Consider the following 24,297-nt stretch of genomic DNA (forward strand, 5'->3'; position numbering starts at 1 on the left):
CCTGGTCACACAGTAAGTCATTGCCTGAACTAGGGCTACCAAGCTGTCCTGAGCCTGAAGAATTATAATTCATTCAGGATCACCCCCTTTGAGAGACTGCTATTACAAACCTCTTTTTTAATTCTCAGCGTAGTGCTAACCAATGTTGGGAATTCTCCCATTTAATTTGTTACTGACTTTCCCATTAGCATGAAGGCACCACAAGAGCAGAGAACTTGTTAATCATCTTGACCTCTGTATCTCCGATGCCTCTCTATCATGTGTCCTTTGAGCCTGGAAGGTAGTAAGTGCTCAACAAATAATGAAAATTGAATACAGGATTTTCAATATGCCATTAAAATTCATTTAATCCTTAGACCAAGTTGGTGGTGGGGAATTTAGTGTTCTGTTTTTCATTTTATACATGCATAAATGGAGGTCCACATAGCTGGTCAGCGGTGGCACTGAGGCTGGCACTCACATTTCCTAACTACCAAATCCCTTCCGACCTGGGACACCAAAGTGAAACATGTTCTCCTTCTGAATGCACCTGTGCCTTCTTTCTCCTAATCCAGGAGATGGGGCCTGGTGCTGGTGGGTGTTCCTCCATGCAGGCCTTCAGCAGCTCTGTACCAGGGGCCTCTCCTCTGGGAGGCAGGAGTCTGCCATGTCAGAAGCTTTGAGCCACGCCAACCAGGTTCCAGATTCTGCCTCCCTTGCTGAGTGATCCTGAGAAAGTTATTTTACCTCTCTGTCTTATTTTCTTCATCTGTAAGATGGAAGCAAGAATGCATACCTCATAAGATCTTCCAGGCATGATGAACAGATTACATGGTTTGTCCCACATGATCTTTTGTTCCTTTCTCCTACTGTCTCCTCTTGTTGTCTCTCCCCTCTCCTCTGCTCTGATGGCAATGGCTGGAATTGCCATTCTTACCACATGCAGGTGAGGGAAGGCATAACGAACAGGTGGGGTTGAGTCCTCTGACCTCCCCAGGATTTGGCTGAAAGTGCTGTGAGAATCAGGGCTAGGTTGTGGTTGGTGGTTGGCAACAGCCATCTGGGACCAAAAGAGGGGATCATACGTAGCGGGAGAGCTGATACTTGAGCCTGATGCTGGAGAGCAGCACTGGCTTCATTACAGTTATACCCAGGCTGCTGTCAGGCCCCTCATTACATGATGGTGTCCATACCAGTGGCTGGTAAGTGGTGGTGCCAGGGCTGCTCTCTTGGTCTGGCTAGTTTGCTCTGGCTGGAGAAAAGCAATTCAGTCTCTGCTCTCGTCCCTAGAGAGAAGTCAGGACGTGACTAGGAAGAGGCCTGGGGTAGGGGGCATTGAGAAGTCCTGGGACCTCTGCCCTTGTTCACTTAGATCCCTCCAGCCCTCATTCTCGTCCCCTATATATCTAGGCATTGGGCTCATCTTCAACACTTGCACATTTTGCTCCCAAGTTTATTCTATTCCTGGCCCTTTGCAATGGTCTTTAAGTTTTTCCGGAAATTCTCTCCCCCTCCTTTATAGAGACCACATGGTTAACAGATTAATTGCTTCAGTTTATGAACTGGGCTCAAATTCTGTCAACGGTGTGGATTTGTGCAGTCACTTAGAACCTCTCAGAGCCTTGAGACTTTTTGGGGATTGTGACAGTCTTTCATGGTGTGGTGGGGTGCATACTCTTCAGGTGATGTGCTTGGCACAGAGCAGGTATTCTATTCCAACGCCTTCCTGGGCTCCTTCCTCATTCTTCTTACAGACTTGATTAGAGTGCTGTGCTCCATTGTAACCGTCTCTGTCTCCAACAGTCAGCAACTTGAGGGAGGGATTACTCACTCTTACTGGGGCCTGCCACATGCAGACACAAGATCAGTGCCATAATGTCATGTCATTTAAAGAATGAAAGGTTTAATGGCGTGATTTTAGGTGCCTGAAACATGTTCTTGTTCACTGGTGAGAATTTTTTGCCAGAAGTGTTTCCTAATCAGGGCCGCTTCTCCACTAAGATGGTAGAGTCTGTGATACATGCAGCCTTCATGCCCGAGCTCAACCACACAGGAAGAGCACGGTTATCTGGGCATGAGAATTAGCCATATGTAGGCCCGTTTGGCCCTCTCTTAAGGCTAGAAGGCCTCCGTTTTTAGCTCCCTTCTGATCCACCATGGATCTGAGCTGCAGGGAGCCCACAGAGATGTGGCGGAGAAGCCGCACATCTGCAGGCTCAGACTCAGCCTCACAGGATTCAAGCTGGGAAAGTGTCTTTGGTGAGGGGGAAGGGATGAGGGCAGATGAAGAAATGTTTAGAAACCCTATTGCTTCCATCTTTGATGTTGCTTTTATTTGACATTTCATCCCAGTTCCTAGCAGTTGCCCTCATAGAGGATTTCTTTTGTCTTTTTTTTCCAGAACCATGCCAGGTGGAAGTCAGGCTGCTGCTGGCCTACAACTCCAATTCCCGCATTCCAAAGTCCCCCTGGATTGAGGGTGGTGAGGTGTCATCCCAGGTGGAGACCAGCATCGAGGGCACCATCCCCTTCAGCAAGTCTGTGAAAGTTTACATAATGCCCAAACCTGCAAGGCGCTGAGGCACAAGCAGGTTTTAGAGCCGAGGCTGGAAGGCGCTTCTTAGCTATCAGAGTGAGGCAGAAGCCTAGAGCACTTCACCTGGAAATGGCGTAAGGGCATAAGGAGGACATGACCCTTTTAGTCTTGTCTAGTATCAAATACAGGATAAATTATTTTGCATTAAAAATCCAAAAACCTTCAAATCTACACCTCCTCCTTCCCTGTCCCCTCATATCTCCAATAAAGTTGGGAAAACACCTAGGTGTTCCAGTTCCTGGTCCTTAAAAAATTATGTGGCTATAGGTTCAACATTTATGTCACATGGTTACATTCCTCAAGTATGAAACAAAGATGTAATTTTCTAGTCACCTCCAAAGACTTGCTTATTAGAGCATAATCTTGTTTCTTACATCAGTAGTCTGTTTGCCAGGGCCCACTCCCTTCACAGGTGTGCTTTTTCACCATCGACAGTTCCTGAATGGCCTTAGACGTCGCTTTCTTGCTGAGAAGCTCTTTTCCCAACTCAGGCAGTAGCTGTGCCAGGGACTGAAGGAGTAGCTAGAGAATGAGTCATTTTCATCGCTGAGGGAGATTCTTGATCTTGCCTGTCATTACCCTAAGAACCAAAATAATACATAAGGGCCATATTTTAGGAAAAACAAGGATTATGGAAAAGAGGGGTCCAGTGTAAGAAACAAAGTCCTCTCCCACTACACACTACGTCTTTGATGACTCCAGTTGGAGCTGCGTGTGAGTTAAGGGTGTAGCTGGGGTGTAAGAACAGTAAGTGCACCAGAGATGTTAACTGTGTGAGGGCTGTGCTACTTTGCCTGTCATTTAATCCTTGCTGCAGCCAACTGAGTCTTCCAGAGACGTTAGAGTGAGGAGTCTTGGGAGGAAACCTGTACAGTAAGTAGTAAAGCCTGTATTCATTCAAATCCAAGATGATTCCAAAGGCCTAGGCTGTACCAGCTCAGGGAAAGTATATGGAAAAAGCCTTCAGCTCTTCAGCTCTCTATGCCTCTGTTTCCTCATCTATAAAATAGAGATAATTATACCTTAAATGTTATTGAATGGGTTCAATCAAATAATGCTTGGTAGAATCTGAATCTGCAGCCAATCTCGATCGTATTTGGTACGTGGAAAACTTACAAAAATAATAGGAAGATTATAGGATTACTCAGGTGAAGCTGGAATTTTAATTCAAGCATGTTTGGCTTTTGCTTTAATGCACTTGACTTGTGCCCAGCAGTGTTGTAAGCCCTTTGCATGAATTAACTCCTGTAATCCTCACGACCACCCTCTGAATAGTTACACTATCATCTTTGTTTTACAAGCAAGGGAGTTGGACTTCAGAGAATTGAGTAACTTGGCCTCAGTCACACAACTAATAAATGATAGAGCTGGGGTTTGAACCCAGGTAGTCTGGCTCCAGAACGTCTTACCTGCTAGAGTGGGACTAAGGGAAGAAAGATCTTCACAGCGCTGCCTTTTCTAGTGTACTTGCTTGTTTTGTATATCTCAAGGATGTGCCATCAGTGGGCTCTTCTGCGTCAACAAGATACCCTGGCAAAAGTGCTGTCCCTGGTGACAAAATGAAGCTGGGAGCTAGGCCGAATCATAGCACAGTCCTTACCCAGGCATCTAATGATGATTGCTAGGTTGGAGTGTAGATGAAAACAATGAAACCCATGGCTGCCAACTGAGCCCCTCATGCTATAGCTTTAGAAAGCCTCTTGGGAGAAGGCTGTGCTGCATCCTTTTCAGATCTAGTACCCCTGCTATAAAAATCCTTTCAGGTTATCTCCCATTTTACAGGTGTAGAAACTGAGGTTTTGAGATTATGTTTTTCTCCTAAGGGGCAAAGCTAGGACTTTATCCTAGGTCTCAATACCCAGAATATAGTATGTTTTGCACCAAAGGTGGAGATACACTAAGGGGCAGATTATGGCTTAGTATTAAGATAAGTTTTAAAGGTAGGTGAGAATTAAATGGGATACATTAGGAGATAAGAAAATGTCCATATTGGATGTGTTCAAGCAGAGGTTGAACAAGCTCCTAACAAGTTTATTGCAAAGGAATTCAAGTATCATATGAGAGATATGATACCCTGAATTATCAGGTTCTGTGGAATATGAGAATCTTGATTTTTCTGCATCTGTTTCCACACTTTGAATGAAGTGAAAAAAATAACCTTATAAAGACCTGAGGGGGGTATAAAGATCACTCTGGTGTTGCACCTTCATTTTAGAAGTGAATGTACAAGCCCAGAGAGAATCCATGGTGAAGCCACGGCTGGAACCCAGGCCTCCTGATTCTTAGTGAATATGGTTTCCATAATGGGTCTATTGTGCTTTGTAAGCAGTCTCCCTTGCACCCAGCAGGCAAAGCTAGAAACCTAGGTGTCACATTGGACTTCCTCCTCACCCCTCATGTAAACATAGCCATCAAGTCCTTTAAATTCTGCTTAGATGTTTCTTGACTCAATTCCCTTCTCATACTCAGTTTCTGTCCTAGTGCAGGCCACCATCATCTCCCCTAAGATGGGGCATTAGCTTCCTAAAGATTTTGCCTCAAACCTTGCCCCTTCAGTTCAGTCTTCACACAGCTACCAGAGTGATCTTTCTAAAACCCAGATCTGCTTATGCCCTTCCCCTGCTTAAGTGCCTCTCAAGTGGCCCACTTCTGTCCCAGGATAAAGTCTAAAGTTCTGTCCCGGAAGGCTCTTCATGCCCCTCCCCTGCTCTCCAGCCTCATACTGCCTTTGCAACACATTCTTGTACTTCTCTGGCTATAGAGAAGGTCTGTAGTTCTTGCCAACGTTCATCATGCTGTTTTGTCTCAGACCTTTGGACCTGCTGAGCCCCAGAATATATCCTCAAATTGTCTCCTTTGGTTCCTTCTCATTCTCCAGAACTGAGCCTCATTCTGGAGCCTGTCTTGTGTCTCCTGTGGGCTTGGCGCGTGGCCTCTGTGTTCCGACAGCCTTCTATATGTTCTTTAAGGATATTTACTTAAGTATTTATTTCAGGTTCACAAATGGAAACCTCTAAAGAAGGTAGGCAGGGGAAAAGGAGTCATGCAACCTGGAGGAAGATAATAGACTTCAGTTCTCTTCAGTCAGAGCATAGCTTCTGTCAGAAGACAGTTGTCATTAAGTTCTACTCAGTGGTTTGTAAGTGTGGGCCTGGGGGTATAAGATCTTCCAGAAAAGCCAGAAATCTGCATTTTCATGTAAAAAAAAAAGCCATTAAAAATTAATGTTAAAATGACTCTGAGACAAAATAGGTGTCTAGGTAGATTTGTGCCAGTTTGCAACATTGGTACCATCACTCTGTATTTAATGTCTGTTTCTTCCAACTACTCTGTGCGTAGACGCACAGTGAGAACATCTGTTGTATCCCCGGCACAGCTACTGGCACATAGCAGGCAGGGGAAGAATGAATATGATTCCAGAGCAAACTTAGCAGTACCATGGCATGCCTGCAAAAGCCAGCCCTGGGATTCGTGTTTCCGAAAGGACTTTATATTTGGCTTTGACACGATTGACTTCTGCAAACAGAATTATAGGGTACCCAGAAAGCACTTGGCAGACTTCTCGTCTTAGGAACCACTCAAGCTAGAAGAAATTAAGTGTGGGCAGAGGGAAGGCTGTGCTGCCTACAAATCAAATCAAAGGGCTTAATGATTAAGACATGGGACCAAGTATAGTGTCACGTGGAAAAATAGCTTTTCTCTAGGTTCTGCACATTTCCAGCAATGACCATGGAGAACAGATTCAGAAATTGGAGCTGTTTATTACCAGGTTCTATACAAAGTTTAATAATGTCACTGCCAGATACTTCTGTCTCCAAGAAGATTGTACTAAGTTCTCTATAATGTGGAGACAACTCAGGAACACTGATTACACCCACACCTAATGCAACACCCACTAGAGATGTCTCACTTTACATTCCACTTAAAAACAAAAAAGTTGATTGCATCAATAGAGAAACAGTCTGAATTTTATCAAACACCCTCTAGCCGTATAGGTGCCTGGCTTTTCTGAGCTGAGTGAACTGAGACCTAGAAAGATCCTGTATCTGTCAAATTGCTGGTGGCAGGAAGGACACTGAGCAGGACTTCCTCAGACCTCCAGGCTAAGTCAGGTCTGTGAGGATCTCACTCCCATGCCCTCCCCCCCCCCCCCTTTTAAGTAAGCTCTAATCCAGTGTGGGGCTTCAACTCACGACCCTGAGGTCAAGAGTTGCCTGCTTTACCGACTGAGCCAGTGAGGCATCCCACTCCCATGGACCTTTTAAGGTGGTGTGTAGCAGAGATCAGGACACAGCATTGGGTTCTAATCTGATGACTCGGAGACAAAGCAGGTGTCTAGGTAGCTTTGTGCCAGTTTGCAACATTGATACCATCACTCTGTATTTAATGTCTGTTTCTTCCAACTACTCTGTGCGCAGATGCACGGTGAGAACACTGCCACTTCCTTGCTGGGCAAACTTGGAGAGGTTCCTTCACTTTCCATTCTAGTAGTCTTAGCTTCCCTTTTCTTGCCAAGCCACATCTTAAGTTGCTGTTTGGTCTGTGGATTGGCTGCCCAGTCAGATATCCAACTGGGCCAAGCAGGTGACAGGCTCACATGGAGCAAAACCCAGCTTTCTGGGGTCATGGCTTCAACAAGGGCTGAGGTGGACAATTGTATTTTATTGTGGCTGTGATAGACACTTGACCTAGTAAATGTTTAAAATTTGCCAAATGTTCGGCGAATAGATGAACACCTGTTCTTTAAGACTCAGCTTGTGTCCTGTTCTTAGTGATGTCTTCTACTTTCCCTTCCATTCTGGTATGATTAGGCCATCCTTTAGGTCACCATTAGACCTTGTAACTATTATAACATTAACGCCTGTATCATCATTATCTGTAGATTTGTCTCTCCCACAGAATTAGAATTTATTCATTTCTCTACCCCCAGGGCCCAGCAATAACTGGTCATATGAAAATCAGTCTCAGTAAGAGCCTCTTAGTAAATGGGCATGAAAGAGAATGAATAAATAAGAGTAGATAGTTCCTTTGGGCTTCAACATTCTACAGATCTATGAAATAAGCTGCTATGTTATGAACCATAAAAAGAAACGTTGACTTTACACAGCACACCTATTAAAATACAATGACAACAGTGGCTTCAATTTATTGAGTCCTTACTACATGCCAAGCAGTATGCTAAGACATGGTATGAGTCACCCCATTTAATACCTACAAAATCACTCCAGGTACTAATTATTATCCCTATCTGACAGATGAGAACAGTGAAACTTTTAAGAGATTAAATAAATGCCCAACCAATGAGTGGCAGGAAGCCACAGTTCAAAGTCAAGGCTATTTGACACCAAAGCCCATACTCCTAACTCTTTAAAGAGGGGGAGGAATGAAAACTAATGAGATGGTGATAATTTATTATAGTTCATCAGTCTCTTCTAAGGCTTCACAAAAGGACATGTGGCATTTAACAGAACAAAGACTATCCACGGTGGTCTAGTCCAGCCCCATCATTGCGTAGCAAGGGAAGGTGAGGTTTAGCTAGTAAGATGACCTAGATCCCTAGTATCAGGACGTTGGTCCTTTTATTGTTACTATTACAGAAATGTTCTGCCACTTCATTCAGGGTTCTGCTCCTACGTCATCTGCACAAAGAGACTTTTCCTGACCACGTATCTGAAATAGCCTTCACTACTCTTCATCTTCTTATCCTGCTTTCTTTTTCTTCATAACAGGTTCTGCTTTCATTAGGAATTTATTGTTTATTTTCCCCCACTAGAATATAAGCTTTGTGAGGATAAGACTTTTATTGCTGTTTCTCTGGAGCCTCTAGCAGTGCCTGGCATATAAAGTACTCAGTAAAAATTGGTTGAATTAATGGTTAAACATTCCAAAGCATCAATCGCAATGTAATTTTAATGCACTGAAACTTTTCTTTGGCCTTCAAAGCAGAAGGCTTTATTTTTGCCTTTATTTTCTCGTATTTCTGGCCTAACATTTACTGTATTATAAAACTTTGGTAAATATCTGTCTTCTCCCTTTTCAGTTCCCCCCAGAATGGGACCTTGCCTTAGTCATCCATGCATCCCAAACCCTAGCCCAGCACTGGGCATGAGCAGCTGTTGAAAAATGCTTGGGGAGGTTGGTGAGAGTGGTAGGAGTGATAGTCAGAGGCATTGTGGCTTAGTGATTTATTCTCCTTAAGGCTCCATCAGCACGTGGAATGGAAGACCCCTCCCACCCTGATTCCTCGGGCAGCCAAGGCATTATACTCCTTCACTGCCTGCTCTGTCTGGAGGACCCGCACATCAATGCCTTGTTTCTCGAGGTACTCCACAGTTGACGGAGGCACCTGGGAAGAGGGAAAGAGATGAGTGAGTCCAGGGAAAGGCTCTCCAGGGTTTCCTTTCCTGCCATGAGGCAAGTGCTCTCTACAGAATTGGACAATGACAACTGTCACCTAGCATTTACCAGTCGAAAATTTGGCAGTGAGCCCCAAGGAGTCAGTAAGGCTTCTAAGAAGTTGATTGAAAGTATCCTGCATGTACAAAGCTCCGGTGAAGTGGAAATGGAAAGAGTATGGATTCTGGAGTCAGACAGTCTTGGATTTAAGTGGTACTAGCAGTGTGACCTTGGGTAAGTGAATTCAGTTCTCTGACCCTTGGTTTCCATGTCTGTAAATAGGGATAATAATACCTAGTTCACAGGGCTGGTATGAAAATTAATTCAGCTAAGGTATGTAAAATGTCTAGCATGTAAATGTTGAATGTTTGAGTTAGTCCAACCAGAGTCTAAATTCTAACTTTGCCACGTACCCACCAAGTGGCTGTAGGCGAGCTGTTTAAAGTTTCTCAACCCCAGTTTCTTCCGCTATAAAATGGGAATAACTCGAACATCACAGGGTGGCGTGAGCATGAAGTTAACTACTGTATGTACACGGCAGCTCAAATGTCTCCTCAGAAAGGCCCTTCCTGACTCCTGCATTTAGAGCAGCCCCTCAGAAGTCACTATTTTCTTCACAACATTTGTTACGATGTGAAATTATCTACTGTTTTAATTTCCACGAGGGCCATGAACCTTGTTTGTCTCATTTTTCGTGTTGTCTCCAGTGCCTAGAATAGTGTCTGACCCACAGAAGGCACTGAATAAATGTAAATCAATTTATATAAAAGATTCTCAATAGTGGCAGCTATTATTGGATATTTTCTTAACTGGCTTGTGCTGAGTATTTTAAGGAGATTTTATTTAGACTCTGCCTCAGAAAGAGTTCTGAAATATTTTTTAAACACCCTATATTTTTTATATGTTTGAATAACTTTATAATAACAGTAGCCTGTAGAAAGGAATTATTTTAATGGGAAAAAAACTAGGTTAAACAAAAAATATAAATGAATCACAGCTTTATCAGTAGGGAACTGTATTTTAGGACATCTGTCTAAAGGAAAGAATGAGGTAGATCTCTATATACTTCTGTGAAAGGCTGTCCACAATGTAACAACATCAGTAGGAAGTTACAGAAAAATATGTACAATGTGATCCTGTTGATGTAAAAAATGATTATAAGTGTGTAGTGTATATCTGTGCATGTAAGAGTATGTATTTGCAGTTACATAGAGACCTGGAGCAGTATACATTACATGTACAAACCGGGGTGGGGAACTCTCACTTTTCTACTTCAACATTTCTGCATCTCCTGTTTTGCTATAAGCATGTATTATTTCTTTAAGGACAATAAAAATAATTTTTTTTTTCTGAAAGGGAAAAAAGGCATAACTTGATTGTGTTCAAGGCAAGAATAGAAAGTATTATAAAAATGTCATGTAATAAAAAAGTGAAGTACTATGAAATCTAAAGAACTGAATATTGATAGCTATCGAGCTTGAGAATTCCAGGAGTGAAGAATTTCTGAAAAATTGTTGAAACAACACAGGCCTAGGCTTAGGTTGAGACTGGAGAGTCCAACCCTGATGAGGAAGAGTACTAACATCCATTATTTTATCCTGGGACACTCCTGACTCAGCAAAATGAGGGTGCATGATATATTGAGATGAGCTCCCAAGAAGGACCTTTTTTTTTTTTTTTTAAACCTTTATTATATTTTTGAAAGAGAGTGCATAAGCAGGGTAGGGGCAGAGAGGGAGACACAGAATCAGAAGCAGGCTCCAGGCTCTGAGTTGTCAGCACAGAACCAGACGCAGGGCTTGAACCCACAAACGGTGAGATCATCACCTGAGCCGAAGTGGGACGCTTAACCAACTGAGCCACCCAGGTGCCCCAAGAAGGACATATTTCTAAGGTAATGGTCCAAGAGGTCACCAGCTGTCCTTAGGAATGCTGTGCTCACCAATACCTACCTTCAAGGCCTCACTCATCCCTCGGCCAATCACAAGAGTCTGCACACCCTTCTTAACAACTTCCTCCACATCTGCAGGCTGCACACCAGGAGAATGCTGGATATGGAAAGAGAAAGTATACCAGCTACCTGTTATTTTAAGCTTTCTTTGCAGTTGGGATTCTTGTGGGATTCATTCATTCATCCATTAATTTATTGAGAAAATGTTTACTGAAGTTTATTCTGTGCCAGGCATCATTCAGGGCCCTCGGAATAATAGAAGATTCAATGCTAAGTCTAGTGAAAAATATAGAAGACTAAAAAGAAATTTCAATACTTTTATCAGTGCTAAAGGAAGTCAGTTCAGGGTGTTGTGAGAACATAGAGAAAGAGCACCTAATTCAGAATTGGGGAGTCGGAACAAGTGGTCACTGAAGGCATCCCAGAGGAGGTAACATGTAAGCTGAGACCTACACGACACACAAGAATTAGCCAGGTAACAGGAAATCAGTGGAACAAAGCATTCTAAGTGGAGGGAATAGCATGTACAAAGGCTCAGAGGAAAGAAAAACATGGAGAACTAAAGGTCATTCAGTATGACTGGTGTGTCACAGGTGAGAGTGGAAAGGGGGGTAGAAGAAGAAAGTACTTGCACACTAAACCAAAATTTGGACTGTGGAAAGACTTCAAGAGAATTTACCTTTTTCTGAGCTCCTTTCCCACTTATGGAAAACTTACATTGATGCTTTAAAACCTGTCACTACATAAAGTCTTCCCAGAGTTTCCCAGGGATATTTAAGGTAAGATGTTTAGTGACATTAATCCAACATTAAAGGATGGTGGCTTCTGAACTGCTTCCACATCAGCAAATGGGACAGTGGGAGTTTGATAAATACGAGCACAATTACTGGGCTTCACGTATTCTGTATCTTCACAGGGATGACACTCTCAGCACTGAAGATCAGTGACCAAAGCCGTCCTTCCCTGAGTTGTCTATCTTTATCCTTTCATTCAGTCAACAGGTATTTACTGCGCACTTACTCTGCACCAGGCTCTACACTCAACATTGGAAATACTGAGATGAACCAAATAGTTAATGGAGGAGTTTCAGTCAGGCAAAGTTAGTGAATGTGTGGAAGTAGTTACAGTAGGATGAGATAAATAGAGTTGAGAGGATATCAGAAGAGAGGGAATAAATACGAGTGGGAAGTTGTCATAAATGACATGCTGTTTTAATTGGGTCTTAAAGTGTGAGCAGAAAGAAGTATGCCTTGATGCAGTGGTTGTGGAAGGGGTACCCAATCATAGTTGGAGATGGTACAAGGAAAGAACTGCCAAAAATATCATGAAGACAAGTGTACCAAAGAAAGAAAGATTTTTCAATTTAGAAAGATGATAGAAGAGAGAGGATTGAAATTTATATATACTTTTTAAGGTATAAAGAGAGCAAATCAGTCTTTTCATTAAATCCTGAAATAATATCCTATATGTTTATAGTTACAGTTTTCATAATACAACCATAGAAATTACTTCACATGATCTATGTAGTCATCCTATAAAGTAGCACTAAACACCCATTCTCATTTTATAGATAAGGAAACTGAAGCTCACAAAATATATACACATTGGCCAAGATGACACAAGTTTTAGGTGGTGGAGCTGGGATTTGAACTGAAACATGTGTAACTTTCAGTTTAATGCATTTTGTTCGAATACCATAAACCAAGGAGCAACTTTCTTGAAGTTTGAAAGAAATAAGCCTAATGACCACACACAGTTGTGTTGCTCACTGCAGGTAGAATATTTATTAGTTTAAGTGTGAACCTGAATCTTCCCTAGAGCAATCTCTCTCTTTCTGTTTCTGTCTCTCTTACACAAACAGAAGCTAAAAAACCACAGAAGAGACAGAATGGAATATTTAAAAAATTTTTTTTAAATTTTTAAATGTTTATTTTTGAAGGAGAGAGAGACAGAGCATGAGCAGGGGAAGGGCAAAGAGAGGGAGACACAGAATCCGAAGTAGGCTTCAGGCTCTGAGCCGTCAGCACAGAGCCCAATGCGGGGCTCAAACTCATGAGCCATGAGATCATGACCTGAGCTCAAGTTGGACGCCCAACCAACTAAGCCACCCAGGCATCCCTAATTTTTTTTTTTTTAACATTTATTCATTTTTGAGAGACAGAGTGAGAGCGGCAGAGGGGCAGAGAGAGGGAGACACAGATCCGAAGCAGGCTCCAGGCTCTGAGCTGTCAGCAAAGCCTGATGTGGGGCTCAAACCCACAAATCATGAGATCATGACCTGAGTCAAAGTTGGACACTTAACCAACTTAGCCACCCAGACATCCCCAGAATGGACTATTTAACAAATAGTTGATTAACGCTGGAAGGAATGGGAAACATGAGGTCAAACAAAAAACAAATGACAATTGAAACACTTAGACATAGCTATACCGGTGCGCCTGGGTGGCTGCTGCACGTTAGGCTCTGTGCTGACAGCTCAGAGCCTGGAGCCTGCTTCGGATTCTGTGTCTCCTCCTTTCTTTGCCCCTCTGCTGCTCTCTCTCTCTCTCTCTCAAAAATAAACATAAAAAATAAAACGTAGCTATATCAATAATATTAAGTGGACTAAAGAGTTGAAGGTAAAGATTGTCTAGATTAAAAAGCAAGATCCAATTAAACACTACTTATAAGGTATGCACTTTAAATTAAAAAAAACACAGGTTGAAAGTATAAGGATGAAAAAACACATAAACACACAGTAAGAAAAGTGGTGTGGTTATACTAATATCAGATTAAGTCGACCTTAAGAAATATTACTACAGATAAGCAGTGTCATATCATGATGCTTAAAAGGCCAATTCATCAACAAAAATATAACAACTCCAAATCTGTATACTCTTAGTAAAAAAGCTACAAAATGTAAGACAAAAATAACAACTAAGAGGAGAAACAGACACCACCACCATAGTTAGAAATTTTAACAACTCTCTCTCAGTAATTCTAGAACAAATAGACAAAAAGTCAATAAGGAAATGGAGGATTTGGGCAACACTATCAATTTGTCCTAATAGACATTTATAGGTTACTTCATGTAACAATTGCAGAATACATATATATATATATTTTTTTTTTTTTTTAATTTTTTAAACGTTTGTTTATTTGTGTGTGAGAGAGAGACAGCAACGGGAGGGGCAAAAAGAGAGGGAGACCCAGAATCCAAAGCAGGCTCCAGGCTCTGAGCTGTCAGCACAGAGCATGATGCAGGGCTCAAACCCATGAACCGTGAAGTTACGACCTGAGTCAAAGTCAGACACTTAACCAACTGAGCCACCCAGGCACCCCATAATTTTTTTTTTAAGTGTAGTAGTATAGGCAGGTTATAGATTAGTTAGCAGGAAGAGACCACATATAGGCACACATACAACTCACTGCTTCCTCATTTAGTTAGCCAAGGAAACAAAACAGATGCCAAGTCGCTACACCAAGTGGAACCAGATGCAGTGTATCTTTGCCGGCTTTCTCCACGGCTCTTGATTCCTTATGGGGTGTGCAAGTGCTGCTGACATCCTTCACCCTGTCAGTGAATGTTCCAGGGCTGATAAGGAAGCCAGTCTCTCTCACTATTACACTTTTATATTCAGACTTATGTCATCAGCATCTTTCTAAGGAGCTGACACTTAAGACTGTATGAGCTTACATTTAAGGGACTATGAAAAGTTGGAACACCTGCATGTCAAAGAGTGAACCAAACTGGTCGGCAGGAAGGGTATATTCCTCATTTGGGGCGAGGATGCAGACCTCGGGCCCAGGTGGCTCTGAACGGTACCTCTGCCTCCAGCTTCACTGGTTCTCCACAAAGATCAGAGGAGACTGGGGGAGAATAGATTCTTTTTTTGTAAAAGTTATTTCGGTTCATAAATTTTTAAAAGGCAAGATAAAAAGGGATTTTTTTTTCACTTGATTACAATGATTAGTTCTTAAAGAAATGTAAAAGGATTAGATGTGTTTTTAGTTCCATGGCTCTGATTAATCCTAGAACCGCCCTGCACCGCAGTTATGCTCTACAGGACTTAAAATAATCTTCTGGGGCAATAACCAAGGTAAATATTTAATAGAATTACAAATCAGGTTGGGGAGCTTCACCTTCCTCAAGTAAATGCACTTAACTGAAATATTGAAAGATTGCTTCATCTAACAAAGCATTGCATCTACTTCGAGGAGCATCATGATCCCCAGACTCTAAGAGCTCACATTCTAGTAAAAGGAAACAAGGCCACTGCTCAAAATCAAGTGAAAGGTCAGTAAAAGTGCAAAACCATAATCCTTGGGAGATTCAGAGACTGAAGACAGCCGCAACCCATCAGAGTTGCTGGATCAATGGAACTCAAGTGACAAATGTGGCTGCTGTGTGCAATACTGCAGGCCCAGGGTGTCACGTACAGAGCAGTGAAAGATAACTCTGCAACAGCCTGTGGATCCCGGCATTGGTGGGTGATTACTCACAGCTTTGTGCAGAGGCCTGTGATTGGAGCATCAGTCTGTTATTGAGGTGTCCTCAACCTGCCACCAGCGACTCCTCCGCTTCTTCCAATCCCTTGGGGCAAACCACAAGGCTGTCTTCCCTGCATGAGTGTCTGATTCTGTTCCTCTTCTTTAAGAGGCTTTCCGTCACACCATGTGAGGTTGTAAAATCTTACTGTTTTTTCTTGAGGGAAAGCTATTAATTGTGGGGAAATGTCCAGCTAATAATAATAATATCCATTATACCGGCTAAACGACAGAGTGGCATCTTACATGGCTGGGACATTTCCTCTTATTTTATGTTAAGTTTAAAAAGAAAACATTCCTAAATTACGCTTTCAAGGAAGCATTTCCTCCTGCTGAAATAAATGGTTAGTGGCAATGCTGTTATCTGGCTGTGTTGCTGAGAAAAGCAGATTCTGCGAGTGAGGGTTAAAGGATCTCTTCAATCTGTCCCCTGTGGACACTGCCTGAGTCACATTCTCATTTGCCTGAATGAAGAGCCTCTTAAATGGTCTTCCTGTCTCGACCAGGGCAGAGGCAAATTTGTGTTTCGTTTTTGTTTTTGGTGACACAGCCTGCTCTGGCAATATGGCAAAGCCTACAGCCCCATTCTCAAAATGAAAATTTTAAATGCACAATAGAAACTACATGGAATTGCAAAGGCAACAGGTTTTATGCAAATAAAATTATCAGAATATGAAAAACAGATAGGCGGTCTAGTAATACGCTTCTTCATTAACTTCGAAGAGTGGGAATATTTTCCAAATGTCCCTTACACTTGCCCTCACATCTCCTACTGGCAAGACTGTGAGTTCTTTCAAAATCTATTCTACCTCTTCTGGGTAAAAGAAGCTGTCCAGCCAGAGACTCCACTTCCTGTTTTCCCTTGCAGCCAGGTATGGCAATGTGACTGTGCTCTCACCAATACAAAGTTCAATGGAATAGGAGCAGAAGAAATGACACAACATCTAGGTTTGGGCCTTAAGACATTAGGTGTGAGTTTTCTTCTCTTTCACCTTCCTTTCAAGTTAGAACTCCGACATTCAAATGCTCTAGAAGATGGTAGAGCAACAGAGGAAAAAAAACATGGGCCCCTGGCAGTTCCCCCAGAGCTGTTCTCCTTGCCCGCCCCCCCAGCTTAGGTGGGCCACACTAATAAGACAGAAATATATTTCTATTTTCTTTAAGCCACTAGATTTTGGGATTTCTAATATACACAGCAGCTTCTTCTTTAACCTAACAGATCCACAGACCCATTCTTAAACTAAACCATGACTAGTTGTGAATCATTTGGGTAGAACAGATATGAGGGAGTTAATGACACTAGACCCCAAGGGACTATGTCTTCTATGTAGAATATACACAGGGAGCCATAGAGACATTTACCTTATGGGAATTCAACTATATAGTTTTTGTTCGATTTTTAGATGTTTATTTATTTGGAGAGAGAGAGAGAGAGAGCATGAGCAGGGGAGGGGCAGAGAGAGGGAGAGATAGAGTCCCAAGCAGGCTCCACATTGTCAAGTGTAGAGCCCAGCACGGACTCGATCTCACAAACCATGAAATCATGACTTGAACCGAAATCAAAAGTCAGACACTTAACTGATTGAGCCACCTCAGGCGCCCCTCAACTATATGTTTTTAGAAAAAAAAAGAAAGAACTATTTAAATAGTGATGGTAATTCAGCCATTGTACTCAAAGGGCATAACATGAGATGGCAGTCATGCGTCTGTTACTCCTTCCATCTCAATTTCATAGTTGCTGCTTCCAGTGTGAAACTTTGGTCTCATCAAGTGTGTTTCTAGTGTTTAAACCTACAATATGCATTCTTCATACAACACAGACCTTAAATGCAAAAGAACTACTTTATCTGTCCTGTATGGAAGATAACACATATGTTCTAACATTAAGGGGATCTTCTAGAAGGGATCTGACTCTAAGCAATTTTCATCTTTTTTTTTTTTTAAGTTTATTTATTTTTTTATTTTTATTTTTTTTAATTTTTTTTTCAACGTTTATTTATTTTTGGGACAGAGAGAGACAGAGCATGAACGGGGGAGGGGCAGAGAGAGAGGGAGACACAGAATCGGAAACAGGCTCCAGGCTCTGAGCCATCAGCCCAGAGCCTGACGTGGGGCTCGAACTCCCGGACCGCGAGATCGTGACCTGGCTGAAGTCGGACGCTTAACCGACTGCGCCACCCAGGCGCCCCTAAGTTTATTTATTTTTGCAGAGAGAGAGAGAGAGAGCACGCGCATGAAGGGGGTAGGGGCAGACAGAGAGGGAGACACAGAATCTGAAACAGGCTCTAGGCTCCAAGCTGTCAGCACAGAGCCCGATGCAGGGCTCGAACTCACGAACAGCGAGATCATGACCTGAGCCATGACTTTCATCTTAAGTGCTGATTTTAAAATTTAATCCATGAATAAGATTTAAGTCTATATATTAGTCTCAAAGTGATAGGATCTACGGCTTGGAGGAGCCTTACATGTCCATCTAGCCCCAACTACCCATATGATAGAGTCTCCTATGCAAATAAATGTTTGTAGACACTGCTGATCAATTGAGGAGCTCTTCCCATGATTAAAAAAAAATTTTTTTTTAATGTTTATTTGTTTTGGGAGAGAGAGAGACAGGGCACAAACGGGAAGGGCAGAGAGAGAGGGAGACACAGAATCCAAAGCAGGCTTGAGGCCTGAAGCTGTCAGCACAGAGCTCAACACAGGGCTCAAACCCATGAACTGTGAGATCATAACCTGAGCCAAAGTTGGTTGCTCAACCAAGACACCCAGGAGCACCCCCCCCCCCCCGCCCCATGATTCTACTCTAGCATTCCCCCCACCCTTCTATGCCTATGCACACACTTTCCCTGGTAGTTCCCTTGTTTACCTGGGAAGTTCCCTTGTTTACCCTTCAAGAATCAGGTCAGGAGCACTTGGGTGGCTCAGTCGGTTGAGCGTCTGACTTCAGCTCAGGTCATGATCTCACAGCTTGGGAGTTCGAGCCCCGCATCAGGCTCTGTGCTGACAGCTCAGAGCCTGGAGCCTGCTTCAGATTCTGTGTCTCCCTCTCTCTGCCCCTTGCCTGTTCACACTCTGTCTCTGTCTCTCAAAAGTAAATAAACATTAAAAAAAAAATCAGGTCAAAGATCATACCTTCTGTGAATACTCAGGCAGTTTTACGTGCTTCTTCCTTTCTCCCATTGTAACTCTTTTGGTTCATGTATTATAGCACTTACTACAATGTTCTCTTTGCCTAATTCTCCCATTTCCTTGAAGGAGGAGATAGGTGATTTGACTGTATGTCAGGCTTTGAGACAATATTTAGCACCCTGTAAGCAATCCCTATATATTTTTAAATGTTGAATTATGACAGTACATGCCAAATTCATTTTTGGATGCTAGATTAACTTGTTTGAGCTTCAAAAGAGGGTTCTGAAAGACTCCAAAGAATCACCAGAGTCCTTTCTTTCATTCTTGGTAGGTTCCATCTTCTGTTATTTAACTTTGACTTGAATAAAGAAAGCAATAGGACATGCTTTTCATTTTTACTAACAATTTAAATTTCTACATTTCAAAACTGGCCTCATAAATTGTTGGTAACACTAATATATAGTATAAACTCTATAAAGGGGAATTTGACAACATCTAACAAGTCTACATTTACATTTATACTTTAACCAGCAATCCTAGTTCTAAGCCTACATGCTGAAGATACACCTCCAATGATACATGAAACCATATACATATACAAGGTTATTCATTGTAGCACTATATATAATAGCAAAATATTGAAAGCAATCTAAGTGCCCATCCATAGGATAAATTGAAGAACATAAATTGAAGATTACTCTATAGCTGTATAAAAGAAAAAAGAATATCTCTAAGAACTGATATCCTGATTTTCAGTATATATTAAGTGAAAGAGAAAAAAAGGGCAAGATATGCTACCTTTTGTGTAAGAAGGGAGTTATAAGAAAAAAGATGTATGTATGTACGTATGTGGGTAGGTGTATGTGTATATTTGCTTACTATTAAAATACAGAGGAGATAAACCATAAACTAATAAAAATAGTACTGACCTATTGGAGTGAAGTAGGTATGGGATAGAAAAGATAGGGAAAGGAGTGAGATTTTTCTAAGTGTACCTTGTTAAATTGTTTTGACTTCTAAACCATGTAAATGTTTTACATTCAAAAAATTAAATCAGCAAAGACAGGAAGTAGGGAAACCCTTACACAGTATGCCAACAGAAACAAATGAACTCAATGGTCTGAAATTGATGATACAACAAAAAGGAAACGATACACGAAGTAAGTTTTTAACAGTGTTCTGATTGTACACCTAAAGGAGATGTGTTCCAAGTACAAAAATACCTATAAAGGTCTCAAAGTTTATTTTGTGATTTTGATGTTAGTTATAATATTGGTGTAGTAATTTCAAAATTATTTTGTGTTCATAGAAAAACACAGCAAATATGTAATTCTACCGATGCTTTGGGGAATTAGGTTTCTCCATGGGAAAAGGAAAGCACAGATATGGAATGGGGGAATAAGAGAAAGAATCTTGAGGTATTAGATTAAACTGGAGGTTTTATGAATTCATTACACACACACACACACACACACACACACACACACACACACACACACACACATTTTCTGGCTGTGTATACTGAAAGGCATAGATGTAGTGACATCTCAATAACAATGAACACACCTAACATCCAGCTCTTGATTTCTACATCCCATTCTTCACTAAAAGGAACCATGGCTCTCTGAAGAAATGGCTGAATCAAGAGATAATATATCTTGCTATGCCAGAAAACAAGGCAATGGTAAAAAACTGTTGGGAACGTGTCAAAAGAACACTGGTCAAATTCGGGACAATTTAAACCTCAAAAATATTACCAATGGCAGTGGATTAAAACATTATTGTGTTCAAGCTGCTGTAACAAAAAGCTACAAAGTAGGTAGCTTATAAATAATAGGAATTTATTTCTCACAGTTCTGGAAGCTAGAAATCCACGATCAAGGCATCAGAATGGTTGAGTTTTGGTGAAGGCCCTCTTCCTGGTTTGTAGTCAATGCCTTCTTTATTCTCATGTGGTGGAAGGAATATTTCTGTAGCCCCTTCTCTCAGGCACTAGTCCCATTCATGAGGGCTACACCTTTAAGCACCCAAAGACCCCAACCCCTAATACCATCATCTTTAGGTGTTAGGACTTCAACATATGAATTTTGAAACACATTAAGAACATAGTACACAATAAATAAAAAAAGAAAATACGAGCCTGTAGTGATACTAAAAAGGGTGGGAGTGGCAGAAGAAAAGCTACATTACAATGAATGTAGAAGGAATGACAGAAGCATCATCATTTTGCAACTACTAACTTAGTAATAAATTCAGGCAAGGATCAGTGGTTAATGCTAAAACCACTTGATGAAAAGGTTGCTGGGTGTTTGAACAAGATATTACAAAGTTTCAAATCATTACAGATTGTTTATTGATTACAAATGGAAAAATGTACCTTTACCACCATCTTTTTTTTAATCCTTTTTTTTTTTTCCTTGAGAGAGAGCAAGGGTGCAAGTGAGTGAGGGGTAGAGACAGAAAAAATCCCAGGAGGGGCAGAAGAGAGAGAGAGGGAGAGAAGCGGGGCTGGCCCAAAACGGGACTCATGCTCACCCGAAGCAGGGCTCGAGCTCATCTGATGTGGGACTTGAATTCATGAACCGAGATCATGACCTGAGCCAAAGTCAGATGCTTAATGACTAAGCCACCCGGGCACTCTACCTTTACCACCATCTTAAACACAGATAAAACATAACCTCATCAATAAAGGGGCAGACTGACTTTATGTGCCGTCAGATATGCACGTAAGATATAACCACCTATGAAGCACTTATGCCCAAAATGATTAACTTGCGTCTAATCATGATGGAAAAGAATCAGATAAATCTAAATTGTAGACTATTCTACAAAATAATTGGCCTGGACACTTCAAAAATATCTGTGTCATAAAAGTGAAAAAATGGGGAGGAACTGACTTGATTAACAGACTAAAGAAATAGGACAACAACAACAACAAGAAGTAGGACAACAAAATGTAAAGCATGACCGACCCTTGATTGGATCTTGGATTGGCAAGGAAAGCCAACTATAAAAGACATTATTTAATTAGAACAATTGTTACAGTTTGACTATGGAGTTGATATTACTTAATATTTTATCAATGCTGAGGTTTTTTTTTTAGTATAATACTGTGATTATGTATGGCAGAATGGCTTTGTTTTAGTAGATACATTCTGCAGTACTTAGGGCTCATGTGAACTATCAAGTGTCACAATGTCAGTAACTTACTTTCAAATAATTCAGCAAAAATAATTATTGAAGTGGGGGTGGAGTGCCTGGGTGACTCAGTCGGTTAAGCGTCCCACTCATGATTTTGGTTCAGGTCAGGATCTCAGGAAATCGAGCGCTGCGCTGGCTCAGCATGGAGTGCAGAGCCTACTTGGGACTCTCTCTCTATCGCTCCCCTGCTCATGCTCTCTCTCCCCAAATAAATAAACTTAAAAAAATTAGTGAAAGAGAGAGAAAGGGAGAGGGGTAGTATGTGTGCCATATAAAGACAAAGTCAATGTGGCAGAGTGTTAACTGGTGAATATAGGCTGATGGTATACAAGTGCTTGTTTTTTTTTTTTTTCCAGTTTGTTTTGTTGGTTTGAAATTTTTCAAAATTTAAAAAAATGAGAAGAGGTTCAACATAGAAGCAGCTCAACACAGGCTTTACGTTGTCAACCAGGTTTGGAAGGTGAGTGGGAAAACAAAAGCAAAAGCAAACAAACGCAAAAGCAGAAAGGCTTAGGGACCTCAGCTCATCTACCTTTCCTTAGGTAGCACTGACCTGGGCACGAGAACCTCCAGTCTGGCCAATTCTCTGAGAACTAAGTTCTACTTTGTATCTATTGCCTGTATTATATATAAAAATAAAACTGCAAAACCAACAAAAGTTATAAAGGATATTTTTGAGACTTTAGGGAAATTTGAAGATAGAATGTATATTAGATAATATTACTGTACCAAAGATAATAATCTTTTTTTGTGATAATGATATTGTAGCTATGTAAGAAAATGTTCATGTTCTTAGGAAGGCAATGCTGAAATACAGTATCTGACGTTTAGTCTCAAGTGATTCAGGGGAGGGAAGGGAAGTGTCTGTGTGTTTAGAGAAAAAAATACATGGTAAATGTTAATAACTTGAGGATTTAGATTAAGGGTGTAGGGGAATACATTGTGCCATTCATATGGCTGTTGTGTAGGACATTTTTCAAAATTGAAAGTTGGAGTAAACTTTAATTTAGTTCTCCCTGGGTGGCTGCTACCTGGTTTGGCTTTCTTTTTTCAGTTTATTTATTTTGAGAGAGACAGAGAGAGCACGAGCAAGGGAGGGGCAGAGAGGGAGAATCCCAAACAGGCTCCGTGCTGCCAGTGCAGAGCCTGATGGCGGCTTGAACCCATGATGACCCGAGCTGAATTTGGATGCTTAACTGACGAAGCCACCCAGGCGTTCCCCCCAAAATGTTTAATGATATCCATAATGACAGATTCAATGCAGCAAACATTTATTGAGATCCCACTTTACAGGTCCTGTGCTAAAATGCATAGTTCTTGCCATTTGGGAGTTCACCATTTAATGAGGGAAACAGATAAATACACACTCATTATAATATAGGTGGACTGCACTAAATGCTACAATATAGAGGCACAAAGTATTGCAGAAATACTGAGAAGAGAGTTAGCAGCTTATTCTCACAAGGATTATCATAGAGGAGATAATACAAAGGCTAAGAATTAAAGAATATATAAAATTTCAGCAGGTATAAAGGAAAGCAGGCCATTCCAAGTAAAGGAAATGGTTTTAGCAAAGGTACTGAGGAATAAAAGATCATGGTAAGTTTGTAAGGGGATAAGCATTTGGTATGGAATAACTAAGTCTTCAGATGTGTGTTATGAAATATAGGAGATGAAGTGAAAGGAAACTTTGGAATTGTATTGTTAAAAAAAAAAAAATCAGGTATCTGCCATGTGAAAGTCGCTGTGGTAGAGGCTTTACCAAGATGAACATATTTGTATTCAAAGCAACCCCATGAAGTATATTATTTTCCAGGTCCCACCCGGTAAGAGATTCTGATTCAGTAGGTGGGGAGAATGAGGGAGAGAAAGAATATGCATTTTAAACAAGTACTCTAGGTGACTGTAATGGAAGAGAACCATGAATGACACTGAGAAATACTGATTCAGACTGATTCAGAGAAAAGAATGAATTTGCATGAAGGCAAGTTGCATACATTTAAAAAATGTATTCTTTCCAACCCATGCCATACTCTTACATCAACCTATGACAAACAGACATTATTCTCTTTTTATAGGTGATTAAATTGAGGCACAAAGAGGCTAAATAACTTGTTTAAGGTTACCCACCTAAAATGTGACAGTGCCCAGACCCATGAATCTAAATGTCTGCTACATCTCTATCTAGATGCCCTAACAAAAGTTTAGGTTCAGAGGCACCTGGCTGGCTCAGCCGGTTAAGCGTCTGACTTCAGTTCAGGTCATGATCTCGCAGTTTGTGGGTTCGAGCCCTGTGTCAGGCTCTGTGCTGACAGCTCAGGGCCTGGAGCCTGCTTCGGATTCTGTGTCTCCCTCTCTCTCTCTCACTCTGCCCCTCCCCCACTTGCTCACACGCGCTCTCTCTCTCTCTCTCAAAAATAAACATTAAAAAAAAAACAAGACTTGTGAACTTAAACCATACACAAAGTTGTTTAAAAAAAAAGTTCAACATACCCCAAAAGAATTAATCATTTTCTCT

General features: G+C 41.3%; 2 protein-coding genes across 5 annotated transcripts in view; one reads left to right on the forward strand and one right to left on the reverse strand.

Annotated features, from left to right (window-relative positions):
- INTS4 (integrator complex subunit 4) overlaps positions 1 to 2,796 on the forward strand; it is a 120,108-nt gene extending 117,312 nt beyond the window's left edge. For both annotated transcript variants that reach the window (XM_045038686.1, XM_045038687.1), the window contains one exon: positions 2,381 to 2,796. In XM_045038686.1, coding sequence (XP_044894621.1) covers positions 2,381 to 2,559 — 179 coding nt within the window. In that variant the 3' untranslated portion in view covers positions 2,560 to 2,796. The remainder of the gene's footprint in view (positions 1 to 2,380) is intronic.
- A 5,949-nt stretch (positions 2,797 to 8,745) lies between these two features.
- The window catches only part of AAMDC (adipogenesis associated Mth938 domain containing), a 31,554-nt gene continuing 16,002 nt past the window's right edge, over positions 8,746 to 24,297 (reverse strand). For all 3 annotated transcript variants that reach the window (XM_045038690.1, XM_003992689.5, XM_045038691.1), the window contains exons 3-4: positions 10,924 to 11,019; positions 8,746 to 8,921 (exon numbers count right to left, since the gene is read on the reverse strand). In XM_045038690.1, coding sequence (XP_044894625.1) covers positions 8,781 to 8,921; positions 10,924 to 11,019 — 237 coding nt within the window. In that variant the 3' untranslated portion in view covers positions 8,746 to 8,780. The remainder of the gene's footprint in view (positions 8,922 to 10,923; positions 11,020 to 24,297) is intronic.

This window comes from Felis catus, chromosome D1 (assembly GCF_018350175.1).
Source record: "Felis catus isolate Fca126 chromosome D1, F.catus_Fca126_mat1.0, whole genome shotgun sequence".
Taxonomy (NCBI): domain Eukaryota; kingdom Metazoa; phylum Chordata; class Mammalia; order Carnivora; family Felidae; genus Felis; species Felis catus.